Source organism: Dermacentor variabilis, chromosome 2 (assembly GCF_050947875.1).
Source record: "Dermacentor variabilis isolate Ectoservices chromosome 2, ASM5094787v1, whole genome shotgun sequence".
Classification (NCBI taxonomy): domain Eukaryota; kingdom Metazoa; phylum Arthropoda; class Arachnida; order Ixodida; family Ixodidae; genus Dermacentor; species Dermacentor variabilis.
Window position 1 is genome coordinate 8,715,701 of NC_134569.1, and position 18,855 is coordinate 8,734,555.

Below are 18,855 nucleotides of genomic sequence, written 5' to 3' on the forward strand. Positions count from 1 at the left end.
CCAGCCTTCTGTTACCTGAAATGTTTTTAATACACGGGAAAGTAAAAACCGCTTACCGACCGAAAAGGATCCAATTAATTTGACGCAGCTGGTCATGCCTGTGATCGCCCATGGGCTCTGGTCAGCACGACCCTCGTTGCCGCCTCGTCGTGCAGCGCCTTCGTCTCTCTTGCACGTTGAGCTCTTCCATTTTTCCTAACGTTCGGTGTCGTTGCACAAGAACCACAGACGCAAGAAAATAAAGAAAGAATGACCAAAGAAATATTTAACAAGCGTCTTGTGCGTTGCGGTCATGGAAAACTAAGTAAAGCAGTACAGGGAAATTTGAATCACGTGAAAACAGATACACAAAGCGAAGTTTTCTTTTCTTTCCCTGTTTCCCCCATTTCTTTTCTTTTCTTTTCTTTCTTTCTTTCTTTCTTTCTTTCTTTCTTTCAGTCTCCAGAGCGAACTAACAGCAAAAACAATTTCATTTAGGTATCACCGTGCGGATTCTGCGTATTCAGTTTTGTCATCCATCTCTTGTGGGCAGAACAATGGTGCTTTTAAGAAAATCCAGCTTTTCGACACCCGTTCTTCGTTTGCATATTTGCGGTTGACGACATGTCCTTATGTTGTGATTTTAAGCCTCCTCCTCCGTGCGCAGCGATGGTCAAATTTCAAGAGACAGGCTTCGTGCTTCCGCCTACACCTCAACAGAGCATTAAGGAGCCGGTAAGCCGTGGTCCCACAGCATCAATTCCTCCGCAAGCGGCTTCCTTCTCGTTAAAATCTCGTTACACGAACGGTGCTCCTCCAGAGAGCCGGGACCGGTTCATACGCGCGCAACGCGTGCCCCCCTTATGGAAGCGACGGCTTAACGGCTGCGCCTGCAAGCGGGTCTAATCACCCGAACAAGCACATAACATCTTGTATTGCGGTTAAAAAATATATAACTTTTTTTTCTATCTGTGTGCTCCTTATAAGCAAAGTTAAGTTGCGACATGGTGATTTCTACATAGTAAGCGATAACTGCACGTTGCTCAATGGTGGTACAGGAGAAAGCCAGCATGATATAGGAAGGAAATGAACAGGAACGAGGGAGGGCTGAGCTCATATCACAGCACATGCGGCACGTGGTGTTCGTGCACACATACCAAACTAGTCTCACGCCCACTGAATGTGCGCCGAGTATCTACGGAAATGCATATGGTTTGACGTATATAGTCAAAAAGTTCAGCTCTGTTCACTTTTGGTTCCTATTCTTCGCTGTTTTCTCTTCGATTAGGCTCGTACTTCGAATGCGTCCTGTCTCGTGATTTTTGCCGCTGCATTGAGATTACTATATTAAGGAAAGAAATATGAGTATACCCCGTAAAACAACAGTGAGAAAGCAACTAACACTGATATTTGCCAGAAAACTGAGTAACGACCACTCGGGAAACAGCACGTACAGCACATAGAAACAACCAGGGACACATTATTACGGCAATGGAAAACAGCACCGACAAACAAACCCAAAAAAGAAGAGCGACGTTTCACTTCGTGCACGCGCATGATGCACAAGCGTGTGGGTGCTTAAGCGCACACGACGCAATCAGCACTCGGAGTGCATAGACGCCTACCCTGTCCGCATCGCAGATCGCATTCAACAAGACAGGGCTCGCACAGCCGCGGCATATGTAGCAGCAAGTGAAGTGACCTTCGTGCTGTTTATCGCTTCAACACAAACTAAGCGGTGCCAACACAGCGAATGCAAAGCTACAAGCCTTCAGGCCACCTCAACTGTGGCTTCCAAGACCGCTTTCAAGATATAGCCTGCGCGACTGAGGGAAACTGCGCCCTGGCGCAGTATGGTGTTGCTGCTGGTAGGTTAGCACAGTTCAGCACCGCGTGGTAGCATGGTGGTAAGGAGAGAGTTCTCGCATTCTTCCCTCGTGACAGCTAGCGCTTTCAGACGCTGTCGTTGAGAGGCTGCGCCTCTGGTCGCAGCGTCTGCGATAGGGGGCGGGGCAGGTGCTGCACGTGGTTCCGAACGCGTTGCTTGACGAAGTGGCGCTAGAAGTACCGGTAACATAACTCCCCATAAAAGAGTGCAACATAGTGCCGCAAACAACACAACTCCCTATGCATGCTCAACGTATTCTTGAATAATAAGCGGGGTTGGTTCTTCATAAATTTTTGCGTTATCGATTAATAGCAACATCACAGCAGTGCAATTTCAGGCATATGCGTATCAGACTTTCTGTTCAAACTGTTAGTTTAAAGGTTATTCTTACGGAAGCAAAAAAAAGAGAAAGGAAGAAGAAGATAGTGAGACGCTGGCTGCTGCCTGGTGTTACAAGTCAGCCATCTTAACCCGATTGCCTCGGCTTGTATATACATTGTAAATACAGTCTTATACTCCCAGCATCCCCGTAAAATATTGGTCGAGGTGCTGGGTACCACGGCTGGAAACGGAGCTCCGCAGTGGACGTCGCATCACCATTCTCACCATGAATGACGGTGAGCACTCGGGACCAACGTCGTTGCCGCCTCCAACGTCACCATCGCTCGCTACGTCGCTGTCCCCTTCGGTTGTGATTGGGCAACCAAACGATCCCGGAACTTTCTGCGGGATTGATGTGGCCGACGTTGAAGAGTGGCTGGCTATGTACGAACGTGTGAGTGGAATAAACAGATAGGGCCCTACGCTTATCCTAGCTAACCTGTTGTTCTACCTAAGAGGCACGGCAAAGGTGGGGTACGAAAACCATGATGATGATGACAAATGTATTTATTAAGGGATGGCTCGAAGGCTTATAATGGGGAATAGGAAGAGGAGAGGGGAGGCGTATTCAGAGCCGTCCTAAAAGCTGCGCGTCCTTGGCGAAAGCCAAGAGTAAGTCCAGAATGACGCTGTCGGAATCTATCGAACCAGTTGCCGTTCTAATCCACTCCTCGTAGGACGACACTCGCACCGCCCTTAGGTGGGGGTCCCTCTGCTGAGCGTCTCGCTGGCACTCCGAAAAAAGATGGGCTGCGGATGACCGCGTGGCCATGTCGCATTCAGGGCACCTGTGTGGCGCCTGGAGTGCTTCTTGGTCCGCGGAGGCTATGGGAGGGCCGGGTTCCTGCGTTGGAAGGGAGTTGGGAGACGGAGATGGAGGGTGCCTTTCCCGGCGTGGCCGGTACTGCCGCCACTGCTCCAGCACATCCGGTGCGAGGACGATGCCGGAACGGAGCCTATGCAGCAGCGCCTGCCCCGACCTGGGAACACCCGCTGGAAGTGGGTCTGGGTCTGAGGGCACACTCGCACGGTGTTCCCTTTTGCGTCGGTTGGCTGCTGCTCTCAGAGCTCTGTCTTGGTCATACGGGGCTCCATTTGTCGTACTTCTTGTGCTGGTTGTGAGGGTTTTGGAAGGATCCCGGGAGACGACACGGTTGGAAAGAAGAGCGCGCGCCGCCTCGTGGGCTCTCTCATTTCCCTCGATGCCCTGGTGACAAGGGATCCAATGAAGTGTTGTAGTTACCCCGAGGGCATCTGCACGCCAGAAGGCCTGCTTAACTAGGAGTACTTCCGATGATGCTGTCTGGCACGACGCGCAGGCATGTAGCGCATACTGAGAGTCGCTGTATATATCGATGTGTTTTGCTTGCGTGGTGCTTGAAACCCTATGTAATGCCCAGACTATTGCGCGGAGTTCAAGTTCCGTTGGGTCGTCGGCATCAGCAGTTGTAAAGGTAGAATGTGTCTCATAAGAACCCAGTACGTGGTAGGCGACGGCTCCCTCGCTGGTGCGTGGGTCGAAAGCTGCGTCAGTGTACACTTGTCCGTGACTTGGCGGTGCGTCTGCCAATGTCTGCACATGACGCGCAGCGAATGCTTACCGGCGGTGCGCATGTTGGGCGCCCATGTTTCGGGGCGTTGGTGTAGTGTCGACGACAGCAATGTCAACCCACGGTGAGGTGTCGGATGGTAGTTGTGGCAAAGTTGATATATCCTTTTCCATGTAGGCCAGTAGAGTCCTGCCTTGTCTGGTGTGCTTCAGGCGTTCCTCGTGTCCTGCCTTCCATGCTTCGATGGTTGCACGGAGGGTAGGCAACTTCGCATAGTGTTGGATCTCTCTGGACGGAGGTTCATCCCTAGCGCTGCCACCAGTTGTTGGATCTGGAGGACAATCCCAATTGCTGTCCCCCAGATTTTTGGACCTTGCCATTGGGTGCGCGAGTTGGCCGAGGTAGAGGATGACGTCAGGATGAAAACTGGAGGTTTAGTTACACTATTTACAGTGAGAGTACAAAGAAATTAACAGTCATAAAAGTCATTACGGGCCGGCAGCAACTCGGACGCTGCGGCCCGTGGCAAGAAGCTCGAAAGAGATGAATGAAGGGATGCTCTCTTGCTACTGCCGGTCTCTGGCTTATAACACTTTCGGTGTCTCGATGTCACGTCCCGTTCGGCCAATCGGTGAGCCCGCTCAGGTGGCGTCATTTTCGGCCAATGGTAGGCGCCCGTGCGATTGTGTCACACCCGGCACACAGGGTCGCTCCTTGGGCCCCAATTGTCCGGGGGCTTGCTTCTCTCTGCGGTATTGCCTTGCTGGCTTGCAAGCGCCGTCACAATAGGCGGAAGGGGGCGACGTTTCAGTGCTGCAAAGCAGCTTTGCTCGGGACGTGCGTTACCTGGAACCGTGCCAGGCTCCCGCTACACTTTCGTGAATAGTCAAGCAGTGAATAGCTCCACCTGCGGCGCACGAGGTGGGGGACGCCAATTCGTTTGCACGTGCCGCGCTTCGGGAACGGGGTAGATGTGCTTCTGCGCTGCTTAATTAGTGGCGCGATTCGATGTGGGTCTTGTAAACTCGAAGGAGGCTCAGGAAAAGGTCCCGTATCTAACAATAGGGATGTAGCTCCTCGACACGTGTGTGTTTCGGGAGCCCAGTGATAACACGGAGAGCTGATCTGTGGAGTACCTCTAGCTGTGTCCAGTGGCGCGCAAGCAGGTCATAACAGCGCGCTCCGTGTATCGCTCGGGATGTCAGCAAAGCACTAACAAACTTTCGGCATAAGTCGGTACCAGCACCACCCATGCGGAAACAGATTCGTTGTATGAGGTGCATAGTGTTGTGCCATGTCCGACGAAGGTCTGCGAGCCACGCATCCGCTGTGCCTGTGTGGTCAATAGGTATCCCGAGAACGCGCACTGCTTTTTCCGCTCGCTGCAGCGTTTCTCCTGCGATAGTGAGCGTGAGGGCTGCTTCATCCTGCGTTGAACATCGGATCACCACATAGGTTGCCTTCTCTGGAGATGGCCGTATGCCAGTTTCTGGCAGGTAGTGGTCAATCACGTCAAGTGCCGCCTGCAGTGTCTCCTGCTGCTGATCAATTGGTCGTGATGCAGTCCATAACCTGATGTCATCTGCGTAAATTGTAAAGCCCAGTTCGGAAATAGCCTCCAGTCGCTCAGCCAGGCCTATCATAGTCAAATTAAAGAGGAGGGGGATAGTATGGAGCCTTGTGGGACTCCCACTATGTTTGGGTAAACTTTCCGGACGTCTTCGTCTACCCGTATGGAAAAAGCGCCATCTTGAAGGACGGTACGCACAAAGTTGAGGGGGCGGCCTGTGATTCCGTGCTTCTCAGCTGCCTCGATGATTGCCTCATGCGTCACAGTGTCAAAAGCTTTACGGGTGTCCACCGCCACAAGGATGCTCGGGTGTCGCTTTGCGCGACCGACTGTCTTTCGACGCAGTACACCTTCCCTCACAAGTAGGAGGCTGTCACGAGTGCCAACGTTTGGTCTAAACCCTGCCTGTGCTGGGTGAAAGCGACCCTCTGTTTCTAGAAAGTGAGATATGCGTGTCAAGGTCATTCGCTCCGCCAGCTTACACGTAGTAAGTGTGAGAGATACAGGGCGCATGTTGGACAGTACATGTGGCTGTTTGTTTTGTTTCGGTATGGGTGCGACTATCGAATGCTTCCATCCTGCTGGGATTTCACCGTTCATCCACACTGCGTATTCTTCCAGATTCCTCAGCCGCCCACGTCACGCCTTCATAGCCTGGCGCTTCGCGCGTTGATGGAAGAAAGTGCCTGTTCGAGCTCGGAGAGTGAGAATGGGGCCTGGATGCATTCATGGGTCACTGGCGGCGTTTTCCGGTAAATGTCGACGTTCGGGGGCGTCGATGGTTGGGGAAAAAACGAGTTCGCGGCATCATCTTGGAGTTGGCTGATTGACTGGCTAGTTTTGAGTAAGACGTTTTAAATAGCGCTGCGTGTTTTACGCTGACCTGTCATAGCCTTGAACGTGTGCCGCACCTTATGGAGGCCAGTTCTTTCGTTGAATGATGAGAAGTCTGGCTCCAACGTTCCCGATAGAGGCGCTTGCCGTATCTTCCAGCGATGGCAGTGTGACGTCTAAGTCGCACACGGTCCTTCGTACGTCAACTGTGCTCGCTTGCGCGCATCGCAGACGTTTAGCATATGTATGTCCGGCGCCCGAGCATCAGCTCTCACCTCAGTCTCAGTAGCGGCCTTGCGCAGGGCGCGTGACGCGCGCTCTCGTACGGATGCACTCTTGGGCTGCTCCGCAAATGCTCTTCTGTAAGCATCCCATCTGATCGTGCGCACAGTGCGCCCGGCCGCAAGCTTTCGTCCCGCGTTCAAAGTAATCCGCAGTGGATAGTGGTCGCTGCCCCAGGTGTCCGGATCGCATCGCCAGTCTTTCACGTAGGCTGGTGTGGACAACGTCAGATCCTGGGTCGCGTTACGCTGTCCACTATGCAGGGCGGCGCGGATGAGGTAGTCGGTGTCATTTGCGAGCACAAAGTCAACTGACTTCGTGGCATCTACGAGTGCCATTCCACAGGGCGTGTGATAGCCGTAGCCCCACTGTGGATGCTTGGCGTTGAAATCGCCACCTATCAGGAATTCGTCGTTTGGGTAACGTCTGAGCAAAGCGCGAATCCACGTGAATGAACCGCGTGTACGGGAGCTAACTTCAGGGCGCATGAATACCGATACCAGGACTGCATTTCGCTTTGCAATCATGCAACGGACAGCAACCACCTCCTGCACGGCAGTCGAGTACTGAAAAGCGTCAACCTGCGTTTGCGGAATGTGTGTGCGGACAAAGACAGCCGCTTGTCTCCGTATTACAAATTCGTCGGCTGCACTGGTGATACGATTGTGCTGCGGGTTTCGGTGTCGTTCCCTGTTTCTATGCTCTATTGACGGTTGGTAACAACCATTGAACTGTCGTAGTGCCCGATCTGTGCCATTAGTCTCCTGAAGTAAAAGTGCAAGGGAGCGTCCGACACTGTCAAACAACTGGGTCAGTTCTGTCGCACAGGTGCCGAGCCCCCAGTAATTGCGCTGTAAAATGTGTGGAGGGGGACTATCGATGGCTGTACGCGAAGCCGGGTGGCTATTGACGCGAGGCGAAGAGCTGTTGGAGCACGCCATACTGTCGTTAGAAGTGCTTCTGCGGCACTTGGAGGAGAGGATGGAAAAGTTGTTGTACCAGCAGATCCAGGTCTGTCTGCTGTGTGGTAATAGAGGCTGTTTCTTGCATTTCAGTGAGCTCCTTCGGATTGCATGGCTGCTGCTGTCGCTTGGCACGAACACGTTCTAGCAGTGCTGCATGCCTTTTTTCTTTCTTTTCTAGTTTCCGCAACAGTTCGGCGTTCTGTCGTGCGAGTTCTGCAATCTCAGCTTCTAGACTGTCTTCCGATGTATCAACCAGCTGCGACGGTGAAGGTAGCATAGGTGTGGTATAAGGTGAAGGGTTCGCCGGTTCGTCTCCACTTGGTTGAGTTCGCTTGAGCGCTGCTGCGTAGTTGAGGTTGCAGCCGTTTCCTCCCGCTGTTGGTTGTGCGCAGTTCTTTGAAACAATCTCGTTCACTGCTTCCTTTATGGTACGTGGCTGCGTTGAGATGCTTTCACACTCAAGTTGGTGCTGCGTCGATTTGGCGTCATGGGACTGCACAGCTCTAGTGCGGCTTTTCGATCGGTTTGCGCCGTGCCTTCTACGACGAGAGCGGGGCCTTGAGCGGAGTTTCTTAGCAATTTTTGCGTCGGACTTCAGTTTAGCTGGACACTTCGGGTCAGTCGCTGTGTGACCTTTTTCTTCACAGTTGCGGCACCTGGGCGTCGTCTGTTTGCATTCATCGCCAGTAGTGCTACCTTCGTGTGCCTTGCCGCATGTAGGACATACCGCTTCGTGCGGGCAGACATAGTTTTTGTGACCAAAGCTATGACAACGACTACACACGATGCTTTTAGGTTCGTAAATTGAAACTCGGGTGATGCAGCCGTAATACACGACTGTGTTAGGGGGGTGGCGTCCTTCAAATGTGAGTAGACATGTCCCACGCTTTCCCATTGGGCGCGCGTCAATGATACGTCGGTGCTCACAGGTCAAGGCTGCCCGGTGTTCAGCCTTTGTTTCATTGCAGTCAACGTTGTATATGACGCCTCGACACATGTCTCGTCCGGGTGCCTGATACACCTGTACTGGTATCAGTCCGTTTTTCACATCTAGGTATGAAAGCTTGAGAAGCCCGTCTGCTTGCCTTTTGTCGTGAACGAGCAATCTTATGGTGTTAGATGCTGTTTGCAACGTGTACGTCAAAGGCTTGATGTTGACGGCAGCGGGTGTGGCCATCGCGAAGTTCCGATCGCGGTCCTTGCCTGGTACAGTCGTGAGCGCCACGTTTACCCGTGGTTTCACGACTAGCACGAAAGTTTCTGGCGGTGTTTCCTTCTCGGGCCGCGTTTGGTTGTTCTTACGGCGTTGCACTTTCCGCGCTCCTTCGTCACCGTAATATTCAAACGCGGCCTGGGAGACAGCTCCGGCGTCTCGAATTGTCTCTAGCTTCTCAGTTGAGTGTGCGTAAGAAAGCAGTTCTTGAGACGCGTGCAATAAAGAGGAGCTGACCAGCTGGGACCATTGCAAAGAGAAGTTAACAGAGTTGTTTAGCAAACCAGCCGGCCGTAAAGTTACCGCAAAAGCAGGAACTGGCGTCCCGTGCCCAGTCCCCCACAGAGTCCTATGTTTAGTAAATCCAGGACGTGCTGGTGCTTTGTCGTAAAGCCGATCACGACATGACAGTACCTAAAAAGGTAGGGCATGTGCTCAAGGTAATTGGTGACAACGCCTTTAATCTGCTCATGTGCAAAAGCTGCTCTACAGTTGATGCTATCATCAAAGAGTGCCGACAGTTCGAGCAGGCCAAAAGCCGACGCGTCCTGCAACCATTAATCAGACTTCTCAATACTGTCGCAACGTCGCCGTGTGACGATCAGCCCGCACAGCAACATGCGTCGCCATCAGAGGACGTGGTGCGAATCGTTTGACGTGAACTGGACGTGATGGCGCCCGCAGCTTTCTGTTCGCGTAGCCCTGATGCTACCCCTTTTTTAGTTCCCCTCGTGCTAGCCATCGTTCGACAGGAACTTGGAAGCATTGGCCTACATTCTGTGTGTGCTGTCGCCCATCCCAGAGCCAACGGACGCCCTTCTACTATTTTCGCTACACCCCGACGCTTCTCTCCGCGTTATCGCAACCCGACTCACTCGAGAACCGCGGACGACCAGCCGAAATGTTTCACCTGTCGCCGCATTGGTCATGTTGCTAGATACTGTCGCAACTCGTTGCCCTCAGAACCTCGCACGCCGACCAACCTGAGCCGTTTTAATGGAAGTGCCCGCAATGTGTCGCCCGCCGCCAAGTCTAAGAGCGTCGACAACTCCGCTAGCAACACGTGGTATAGTCGCTCACCATCGCCGCGCGGACACTAGTCTCGTTTACGGCAAACGTGTCGCCCATTTTCCCGTTCGCCGCAGCAACGTCGCCTTTCGTCCCCTGTGGCTTTTGGCCGCACCCTTTCGGAAAACTAAGAAATACAGCCCTCGCAGGCGCTGCTGCATTGCCTACTACTGCAGCAAATCCTCTGTCTGTGCCCACAAAAGACGTGTAATTGACGTTAAAATAGACGGCGTCCCTGTCCAAGTGTCGATAAGTGCTAGCCTACGTAGACGTTTAAAGTAGGTCCTCACCCCCGCCCGAGTGCTTCGTGTGACCGACGGCGGCGTGCTGGTTGTTCTTGGAATGTGTACTGCGCGTATAAGTATAGCCGGCCGCCCTACTGCTGTTCTCTTTGCTGTCATCGACAACTACCCTCACGATGTATTTCTTGGATAGGACTTTTTATCCCATCAATCCGCTCTCATCGACTGCGCAACCGGCGTTCTTCAGCTTGAACTCCCTCAAGTCGCCAATACTCCAAGCACCGCTCCACCGCACTTCTGTTTGCTTCAAGATGTGCGTCTGTCACCTGAGGCAGTCATTTACGTCGCTTTGACCGCGCAGCCACAGATTCCTGACGGTGAATATGTCCTTCGCCCCATCATCGATGTGCATTTGAACAAGAATGTTGCTCTTCCGCATACGCTGGTGACGATTACTAATAACGGCGTCGTTCTTCCCCTTCTGAATTTCAGCCTGTGCCCTCAAGTGCTTCCCGCCGGCATGTTCTTGGCCAGCGTTTCTGATACTTCCGAATTTGACATTGAAAGTCTGAATGCCGAGAGCGGCTTCGTAGCACCAATTGCTGTTCACAGCTATGGTTCTCTAACGGATGACTTCGCTAAGATGATTGCACCTGACCTGACCTTTGCACAGGCCACGGACATACGTCTCCTCCTCAAATCGTGCCTTGACATCTTTGATTTCGGCGACAAGCCTTTAGGACAAACCTCTGTTGTTCACCACCATATCAACACTGGAGACACGAGTCCTACTCGTCGGCGTCCCTATCGTGTGTCACATGCTAAACGTGGAGTCATCCAATCAGAAGTGGACAAAATGCTCCGCACAGGGGTCATCGAGCCATCAGCCAGCCCTTGGGCTTCGCCTGTCGTCCTTGTGAAAAAAAAATTATCGTACCTGGCGTTCTTGCATTGAGTATCGCCATTTAAACATGATCAACCGAAGAGACATCTACCCACTGCCACGCAGCGATGACGCTTTAGACTGCTTGCACGGAGCTAAATACTTCTTGTCCATTGATCTTCGATCCGGCTACCGGTAGATATCAGTTGATGAAATGGACCGCGAGAAGACCGCCTTTATCGCAGCTGATGGTTTATGTCAGTTCAAAATCATGCCTTTTCGCCATAAAATGCTCCTGCAACACTCTCTTCTGCGAGGCTGCAAATGGACCACCTGGCTTTGTTTTCTTGACGACGTTGTTGTTTTTTTTCCAAGTTCGGCAGCCACGTTATCCGACTTGCTAGAATTCTTGCGTTCTTCCAAAAAGCCGGCCTACAACTGAACTCCACGAAATGTCAATTCGGGCGCCGTCAGATTACCATGTTGAGACACCTCGTTGACGCATCGGGTGTACAGCCAGATCCAGAAAAAGTTCGCGCCGTACGCAGCTTCCCTGTGCCACGTTCTGCTTCTGACGTGCGCTGCTTAGTCGGCCTATGCTCTTACTTTCGCCGTTTCGTCAAAAACTTCGCCGACGTTGCTCGGCCTTTGACAGATCTTCTTAAGAAGAACACGCCGTTGTCATGGGGCCCTGAGTAAGCTAACGCGTTCGCCTCTCTCATTGGGTTTCTGACCACTCCTTCCATACTTGCCCACTTTGATCCATCTGCACCGACCGAAGTCCACACTGACGCAAGCCGCCACGGCATCGGCGCTGTCCTCGCCCAACAGCAGAACGGTACCAAGTGTGTGATAGCTTACGCTAGCCGCCTGCTGTCACCTGCTGAGGGAAATTACTCCATCACCGAGCGGGAGTGCTTGGCTTTAGTTTGGGCTGTCGCCAAGTTCAGGCCATATTTGTACGGCCGTACGTTTTCAGTCGTTACAGACCACTACGCCTTCTGCTGGCTGTCTTCCCTCCGGGACCCCACAGTACGGCTTGGTCGCTGGGCTTTGCGGCTCCAGGAACTTTCATTTGTTGCCAACTATAGGCCTGGACGCTTGCAAAAGGACACTGACTGCCTCTCGAGTCACCCCGTGTACCCTTCCGATACTGTTGCGCATGATCCGGTGACCTGCGTGATGGCTTCGACTGGCATGACCGACATGCGCGCTGAAAAACAACGCGACGCATCCTTACGACGGCACGTGCCGCATGTTCGCGCTGCATGACGGCATCCTCTACCGCCGCAATATCAACCCTGACGGCCCTGAGTTGCTCCTTGCCCTTCGTCGTCTTCTGCGATTAATCGTTCTAGAAGAACTTCACGATGCACCGACGGCGGGATACCTTGGAGTTCTGCATACATACGACCGCGTACGACGCCGGTTCTCGTGGCAGGGTCTCTACCGCTGTGTGCGTCGTTATGTCGTAACTTGCGAATTTTGTCAGCGGCGGAAGAAATCTCCCGTGCCACTGTCGGGTGACTCCTTCAATTTGAAGTTCCCCCTGAACTGTTCTTTCGTGTAGGCCTTGACCTGCTTGGCCCTTTTCCGACGACGAGTAGGGGAAATAAGTGGATCGCTGTCGCTAGGGATTATGCGACACGCTACGCGATAACAAAGGCATTGCCGACTAGTGGCGCAACTGACGTCGCCGATTTTCTCCTTCACGACGTCATTCTGCAGCACGGTGCACCTTGACAGCGACTTACAGACCGCGGCGGCTCGTCCTTGTCTCGAGTTGTGGAAGACCTCCACCACTCTTGTGCCACTGAGCACAAGCTGTCCACCGCCTACCACTCCTAAACGAAAGGTCTTACGGAGCGTCTCAACGGAACACTCACAGAGATGCTGCCGATGTACGTTTCCAACAATCACCGTGACTGGGACCCCCTGCTTGCCTACGTGACATTCGCGTATAACTCGTCCCGACATCACACCGCAGGATAATGACCCTTTTATCTTTTGTGTGGTCGCGACCCCGCTTTGCCCTTTGACACCATCCTACCTTCTGTGCCACGCGTTGCCACTGAGTACGCTCGTGAAGTCATCGATCGCGCTCACACGGCTCGCCAAGTCGCCCGATCTCGCTTATTAGCCTCGCAGCATCTGCAAAAAGAGCGTTACGACCGGTGCCATCGCGATCTTCAGTTCGCTCCAGGTGCTTGGGTGCTGCTTTGGTCACCACGTCGTCCAGTCGGCCTCTCCCAGAAGCTTCTCTCTATCTACACAGGGCCTTATGAGGTTCTACGTCAAGTTCACGACGTCAATTACGAGATTGGGCCGTTACAGTTTCATCCATTCTCAAGTCCGCCGCCTGTTGACGTCGTGCACGTTTCGCGGCTGAAGCGATACTTCGTTCACAGTTCTTCGCCTACCATGCGCCGAGACGGCGCTTCAGCACCCGGGGTCCTGTTATGGAAGCATAAAAGGAGAGAGAGGAAAAAGATAGCGAGACGCTGGCTCCTGCGTGGTGTTACTAGTCAGCCATCTTAACCCCATTGACTCTACTTGTGTATATAGTGTAAATACAGTCTTATACTCCCAACGTCCCCGTAACAGTATTAAGGGCGCTTCCAAATTTTTATTCTCAAATTTCTGCATTGTCGTTGCCCATAGCGCTAAATAAATGTGCAGAAGAAATTTGCAGACAAACCGGAGCCAGCACGGAGACGCAGGCGCCTTAATCGTTCGCTTCCTTCGCGGATTCAGAAAAAAACCGCCGATATCATGAACTGGCCAGTTACGCTTGCACGTACAACTGTTAATTCGGACACATTGCGTGCACATTTATGGGATTTTTCACGTAGGTCGATGATCTTGATGAGACAGTACCGACTTGCTCAAATGTCGATTCTTTTTCCTACGTAGGAGTGATTTCTATTCGCCAGCACTGTTGGTCGTTTAGGCACACGTCATTCACGATAGCGATCGCTGGTTATTGAAAGGGCATCACTATGATAACGGCTAACCACAGACCTATATACTTACTAAATGCTATGAAGGGAAGCGTAAGTTTTCAACAAAGCAGCGAGAGGAATACACTAGTCATTGCGATGAATCGCGTTGGGCTGAGTGAGCGTTCACAACCAGGCAGGTTCACCAGGTTCACTGCCAGGCACCCTATGGCGGAGTAGTGAGGACCTAGTTGGCTTCGATGATGAGTTAGCAAGATTGCACAGCCGGGTGTTAAGTTGGTCATTAGCAAATAATAACAACGTAGTACATCCACTTAAAGTTATTGTTTGATAGAGTCGTCAAATTTGCGACGAATACATAATGATGCCCTCTATGTTGCAGCAGAAGGGATCTGCTACGACCGAAGCACCCTTAATTATGTTGATAGCTTTATGAGCCCTAGTCCTTTGTTGCATTTGCAACGAATGTAAGGTTACGTTGTCGCGACAAAATATGTGTCCATGAAAAAGAAAGGTAAGGGAAACTAAGTAAACCCACCCAGCATCGTCATCGCGAGAACACAGAATTATAATATATCTCTGGCCCGTCTATGCCCGGTTGATGGCTTCAGAGCGGCCCTTGCAGCCATACTTCGCGTCTGCTGACAATCTTTTTACTCCAGTCCAGGCACCTTGGGCTCGTCCTAGTTGAGCGAGTACGCGTGTCTGTCTAGACGCTATCTGATGGAGTGGAGACTTTCTCGTGGGTTTGGAATTAGCCAAGCTGTTCCTAATCGGACGCGTTTTTATCCTCACAGACGTACCTGACAGAACGAGAAGCAAGATTTCTGTAGCTCTTATGGCTGGGAAAGGCGATTACAAACGTTTGTTCCTACCCCATTGCAATGGCTGCTAGATTGACGTGCGACTTCTGTGGGTACGAGGAATCCACCTGTTCTGTATATGTCTTTGCTGCGACGTCCAATGCCTTATTCTCCGGACAACTTTAAACCGGCTGGACTCGAGACTATTTCCTGAGTCAAAGTTACTGTGACCGTGGCCACGTCCATCCCTTGTGCAATAAGCTAGTCATGCATTTGCGCAGTTTTTGTCTGTCTGTCTGTCTGTCTGTCTGTCTGTCTGTCTGTCTGTCTGTCTGTCTGTCTGTCTGTCTGTCTGTCTGTCTGTCTGTCTGTCTGTCTGTCTGTCTGTCTGTCTGTCTGTCTGTCTGTCTGTCTGTCTGTCTGTCTGTAGTTACACTTATCGCATGTTGTAGGTGTGAGAACTCCGCATAGACCTTGTTGATTAAAAGCGTGTTCACATAGGTTCTTGTCTCCAAGAGCCTTAACGTAATGGTCTGAGCTCTATTTAGTTTACTGTGCGGGGTGGAGGGGGGAGGGGGAGGAAGACCGTGCGTCCTAGGTAAAAGTGCGTAGTGGGGGACTCCACATTAATTTTGACTACCAGGGGATCTTTACTGTGACCCCAATGCACAGGAAACGGGCGTTTTTGCACTTCGCCCCCGTCTAAATGCGGCCGCCGCTGCCGAAATTTGGTCCCGCGAGGTCCATCCTTAGCAGCACAACACCATAACCGCTTAGCCATTGCGGCAGGTGTCGTCACGCCTTCTACCATGACCCAGTGGCCCAGATTGTCTAGTAGCTTGGACCAGAAGGTAATGGCTCTTGGCCGCGATGCCGTTGTTGTCACGCCATCGTCGTCATGCATTTCATATCATTCTCATACGCCATCGTCGTGAAGCAGTTGTTGCCACCACCATAGTGATGCCATCGTGGTTGTTCAATCCTCTTCATTGCAGCTTCGTGATCTGACTTCCGAAATCGTGATCGTGAGTCGTGATCTGACTGACGAAAAATCTCATCAAGAAGCGCCGATGTAAGAAAGCCTCTAACCCTACAGCTAGAATAGAACTGGCAGAACTTTCCAAGTTAATCAACAAGCGTAAGACAGCTGACATAAGGAAGCATAATATGGATAGAATGGAACATGCTCTCAGGAACGGAGGAAGCCTAAAACAGTGAAGAAGAAACTAAGGATAGGCAAGAACCAGATGTATGCGTTAAGAGACAAAGCCGGCAATATCATTACTAATATGGATGAGATCGTTCACGTGGCTGAGGAGGTCTATAGAAATTTCTACAATACCAGTCGCACCCACGACGATAATGGAAGAGAGAATAGTCTAGAGGAATTCGAAATCCCACAGGTAACGCCGGAAGAAGTAAAGAAAGCCTTGGGAGCTATGCAAAGGGGGAAGGCAGCTGGGGAGGATCAGGTAACAGCAGATTTGTTGAAGGATGGTGGGCAGATTGTTCTAGAAAAACTGGCCACTCTGTATACGCAATGCTTCATGACTTCGAGCGTACCGGAATCTTGGAAGAACGCTAACATAATCCTAATCCATAAGGAAGGGGACACCAAAGACTTGAAAAATTATAGACCAAACAGCTTACTGTCCGTTGCTTACAAAGTATTTACTAAGGTAATCGCAAATAAAATCAGGAACACCTTAGACTTCCGTCAACCAACGAACCAGGCAGGATTCCGTAAAGGCTACTCAACAATAGACCATATTCACACTATCAATCAGGTGATAGAGAAATGTGCGGAATGTAACTAACTCTTATATATAGCTTTCATTGATTACGACAAAGCGTTTGATTCAGTCGAAACCCCAGCAGTCATGGAGGCATTACGGAATCAGGGTGTAGACGAGCCGTATGTAAAAATGCTGGAAGATATCTATAGCGGCTCCACAGCCACCGTAGTCCTCCAATAATAAAGCAACAAAATCCCAAGAAAAAAGGCGTCAGGCTCTCCGTACGATCTCTCCAATGCTATTCACAGCGTGTTTACACGAGGTATTCAGAGAGTTTGATTGGGAAGAATTGGGGATAAGAGATAATTGAGAATATTTTAGTAACTTGCGATTCGCTGATTATATTGACTGGCATAGTAACTCAGGGGACCAATTGCAATGCATGGTCACTGACCTGGCGAGGCAAAGCAGAAGAGTGGGTCTAGAAATTAATCTGCAGAAAACTAAAGGAATGTTTAACAGTCTTGGATGAGGACAGCAGTTTACGATAGGTAGCGAGGCACTGGAAGTGGTAAGGGAATAAGGTCAGGTAGTGACCGCGGATCCGGATCATGAGACTGAAATAATCAGAAGAATTAGAATGGCCTGGGGTGTGTTTGGCAGGCATTCTCAGTTCATGAACAGTAGGTTGCCATTATCTCTCAAGAGAAAAGTGTATAACAGCTATGTCTTACCAGTACTCACGTACGGAGCAAAAACCGGGAGGCTTACGAAAAGGGTTCTTCTTAAATTGAGGACGACGCAACGAGCTATGGAAAGAAGAATGATGGGTGTAACGTTAAGAGATAAGAAAAGAAGAGATTGGGTGAGGGTACAAACGCGAGTTAATGACATCTTAGTTGAAATCAAGAAAGAAAATGGGCATGGGCAGGACATGTGATGAGCAGGGAAGATAACCGATGGTCGTTATGTGTTAGGGACTGGATTCCAAGGGAAGGGAAGCGTAGCATGGGGCGGCAGAAAGTTCGGTGGGCGGATGAGATTAAGAAGTTTGCAGGGACGACAGGCCACAATTAGTACATGACTGGGGTAGTTGGAGAAGTATGGGAGAGGCCTTTGCCCTGCAGTGGGCATATCTAGGCTGATGATGATTATGATGATGATGTTGATGATGATGATGATGATGATCTGACTGTCGCTAGGCTGTCATCATTACCCCTTCTGCTACGACTCTGTGGTCGGAATGTCTAGGGCCACTAGGTCGGTGTTTGGGGTCATGGTGCCGTCGAAGTCGTGGCATCGTCGTCATTCCAGCTTTGTCATCCGAATCTCGTCATGTCGTCGTCATCCCGACATCGTCGTCTCACAGTCGTCGTCATATCATCGTCACGCTGTCGTTTTATCATCGTCATCATTTCAGTAGCGTCATCCCATGGTCGTCATGTCTGGTCGTTCAATCGACGTCGATCCTTCTGCGTCATTGTAATAAAATTATGCTGCCCTCATTCAATCGTGATTACGGCGGCCTTGTAACGTCATCGTCTTCCGCAAATACGCTTCCTTCGTGCGACTTTCTTCGTGAAGCTGTCATGGTCGTGCCATTGTCGTCACTGCATCGTTGTCAGGCAGTCGACGTCATGTATAAGACGCCATACCTTTGTCGTCTTGCTTTCGTCGCCCCGCGGTCTTTTTGCCATCGTCATTACTTTAGCACTGTCTTCCCATTGTGATACGATCGTCGTCATAATCCTTCACACCAGCTGCGTCATCCGACTCGTGTGACGCTGTAGTCGTCGAGTCACCGTCATCATACAGGTTTCGTGATACAGTCATCGAGAAACCACTGTCATCATAACCTCGCCGTCATCCCGTTGTCCTCGTGCCGTTGTCTTGCCATTGTCGTCACTGCATCGTTGTCAGACAGTCGTCGTCATGTATAAGGCGCCATACCTTTGTCGTCATGCTATCGTCGCCCCGCTGTCTTTTTGCCATCGTCATCACTTTAGTACTGTCATCCCATTGTCATACGATCGTCGTCATAATACCTTCACCGATTCATTTATGTATTTCCTTGTTCTTCATTCTAGCGTAATCATGTTGTCGTCATTCAATCGTGATTATGCTGTTGTTTTCATGCCACTGTCGACATTGCGTCGTCGCCATGTCATTGTCATCATGTCGTCAACTTCATGTCGACGTTATACCATCGTCTTAATTTAAGAATCGACATCTCACTGTCGTCATGGCGTCGTCGTTATATATGCGCCTCTGTGCTCCATCGACATCATTCCTTCTTTCTGTTTTCATTTCACTGCATCAGCGTCATGCAGTCATCGCCATGACACCATGCTCATGGACGGCCTTGGCAAGCGAGGGCCATGGCAAAGTAGGGGGACATCAGATTATGTGCTATATAGCTCAATCAACGAAAGTTTCAGAGCGCCACTACACGTATTAGACGGGACTTCGGGAATACGGTCTGTCGCTACATTGATCGACTG

At 51.1% G+C, this 18,855-nt stretch overlaps 1 protein-coding gene across 2 annotated transcripts in view; it reads left to right on the top strand.

Annotated features, from left to right (window-relative positions):
- Positions 1 to 605: 605 nt before the first annotated feature.
- Positions 606 to 18,855, top strand: part of LOC142571331 (uncharacterized) — a 134,696-nt gene continuing 116,446 nt past the window's right edge. For both annotated transcript variants that reach the window (XM_075679600.1, XM_075679601.1), the window contains exon 1: positions 606 to 714. In XM_075679600.1, the coding sequence (XP_075535715.1) occupies positions 649 to 714 (66 nt within the window). In that variant the 5' untranslated portion in view covers positions 606 to 648. The remainder of the gene's footprint in view (positions 715 to 18,855) is intronic.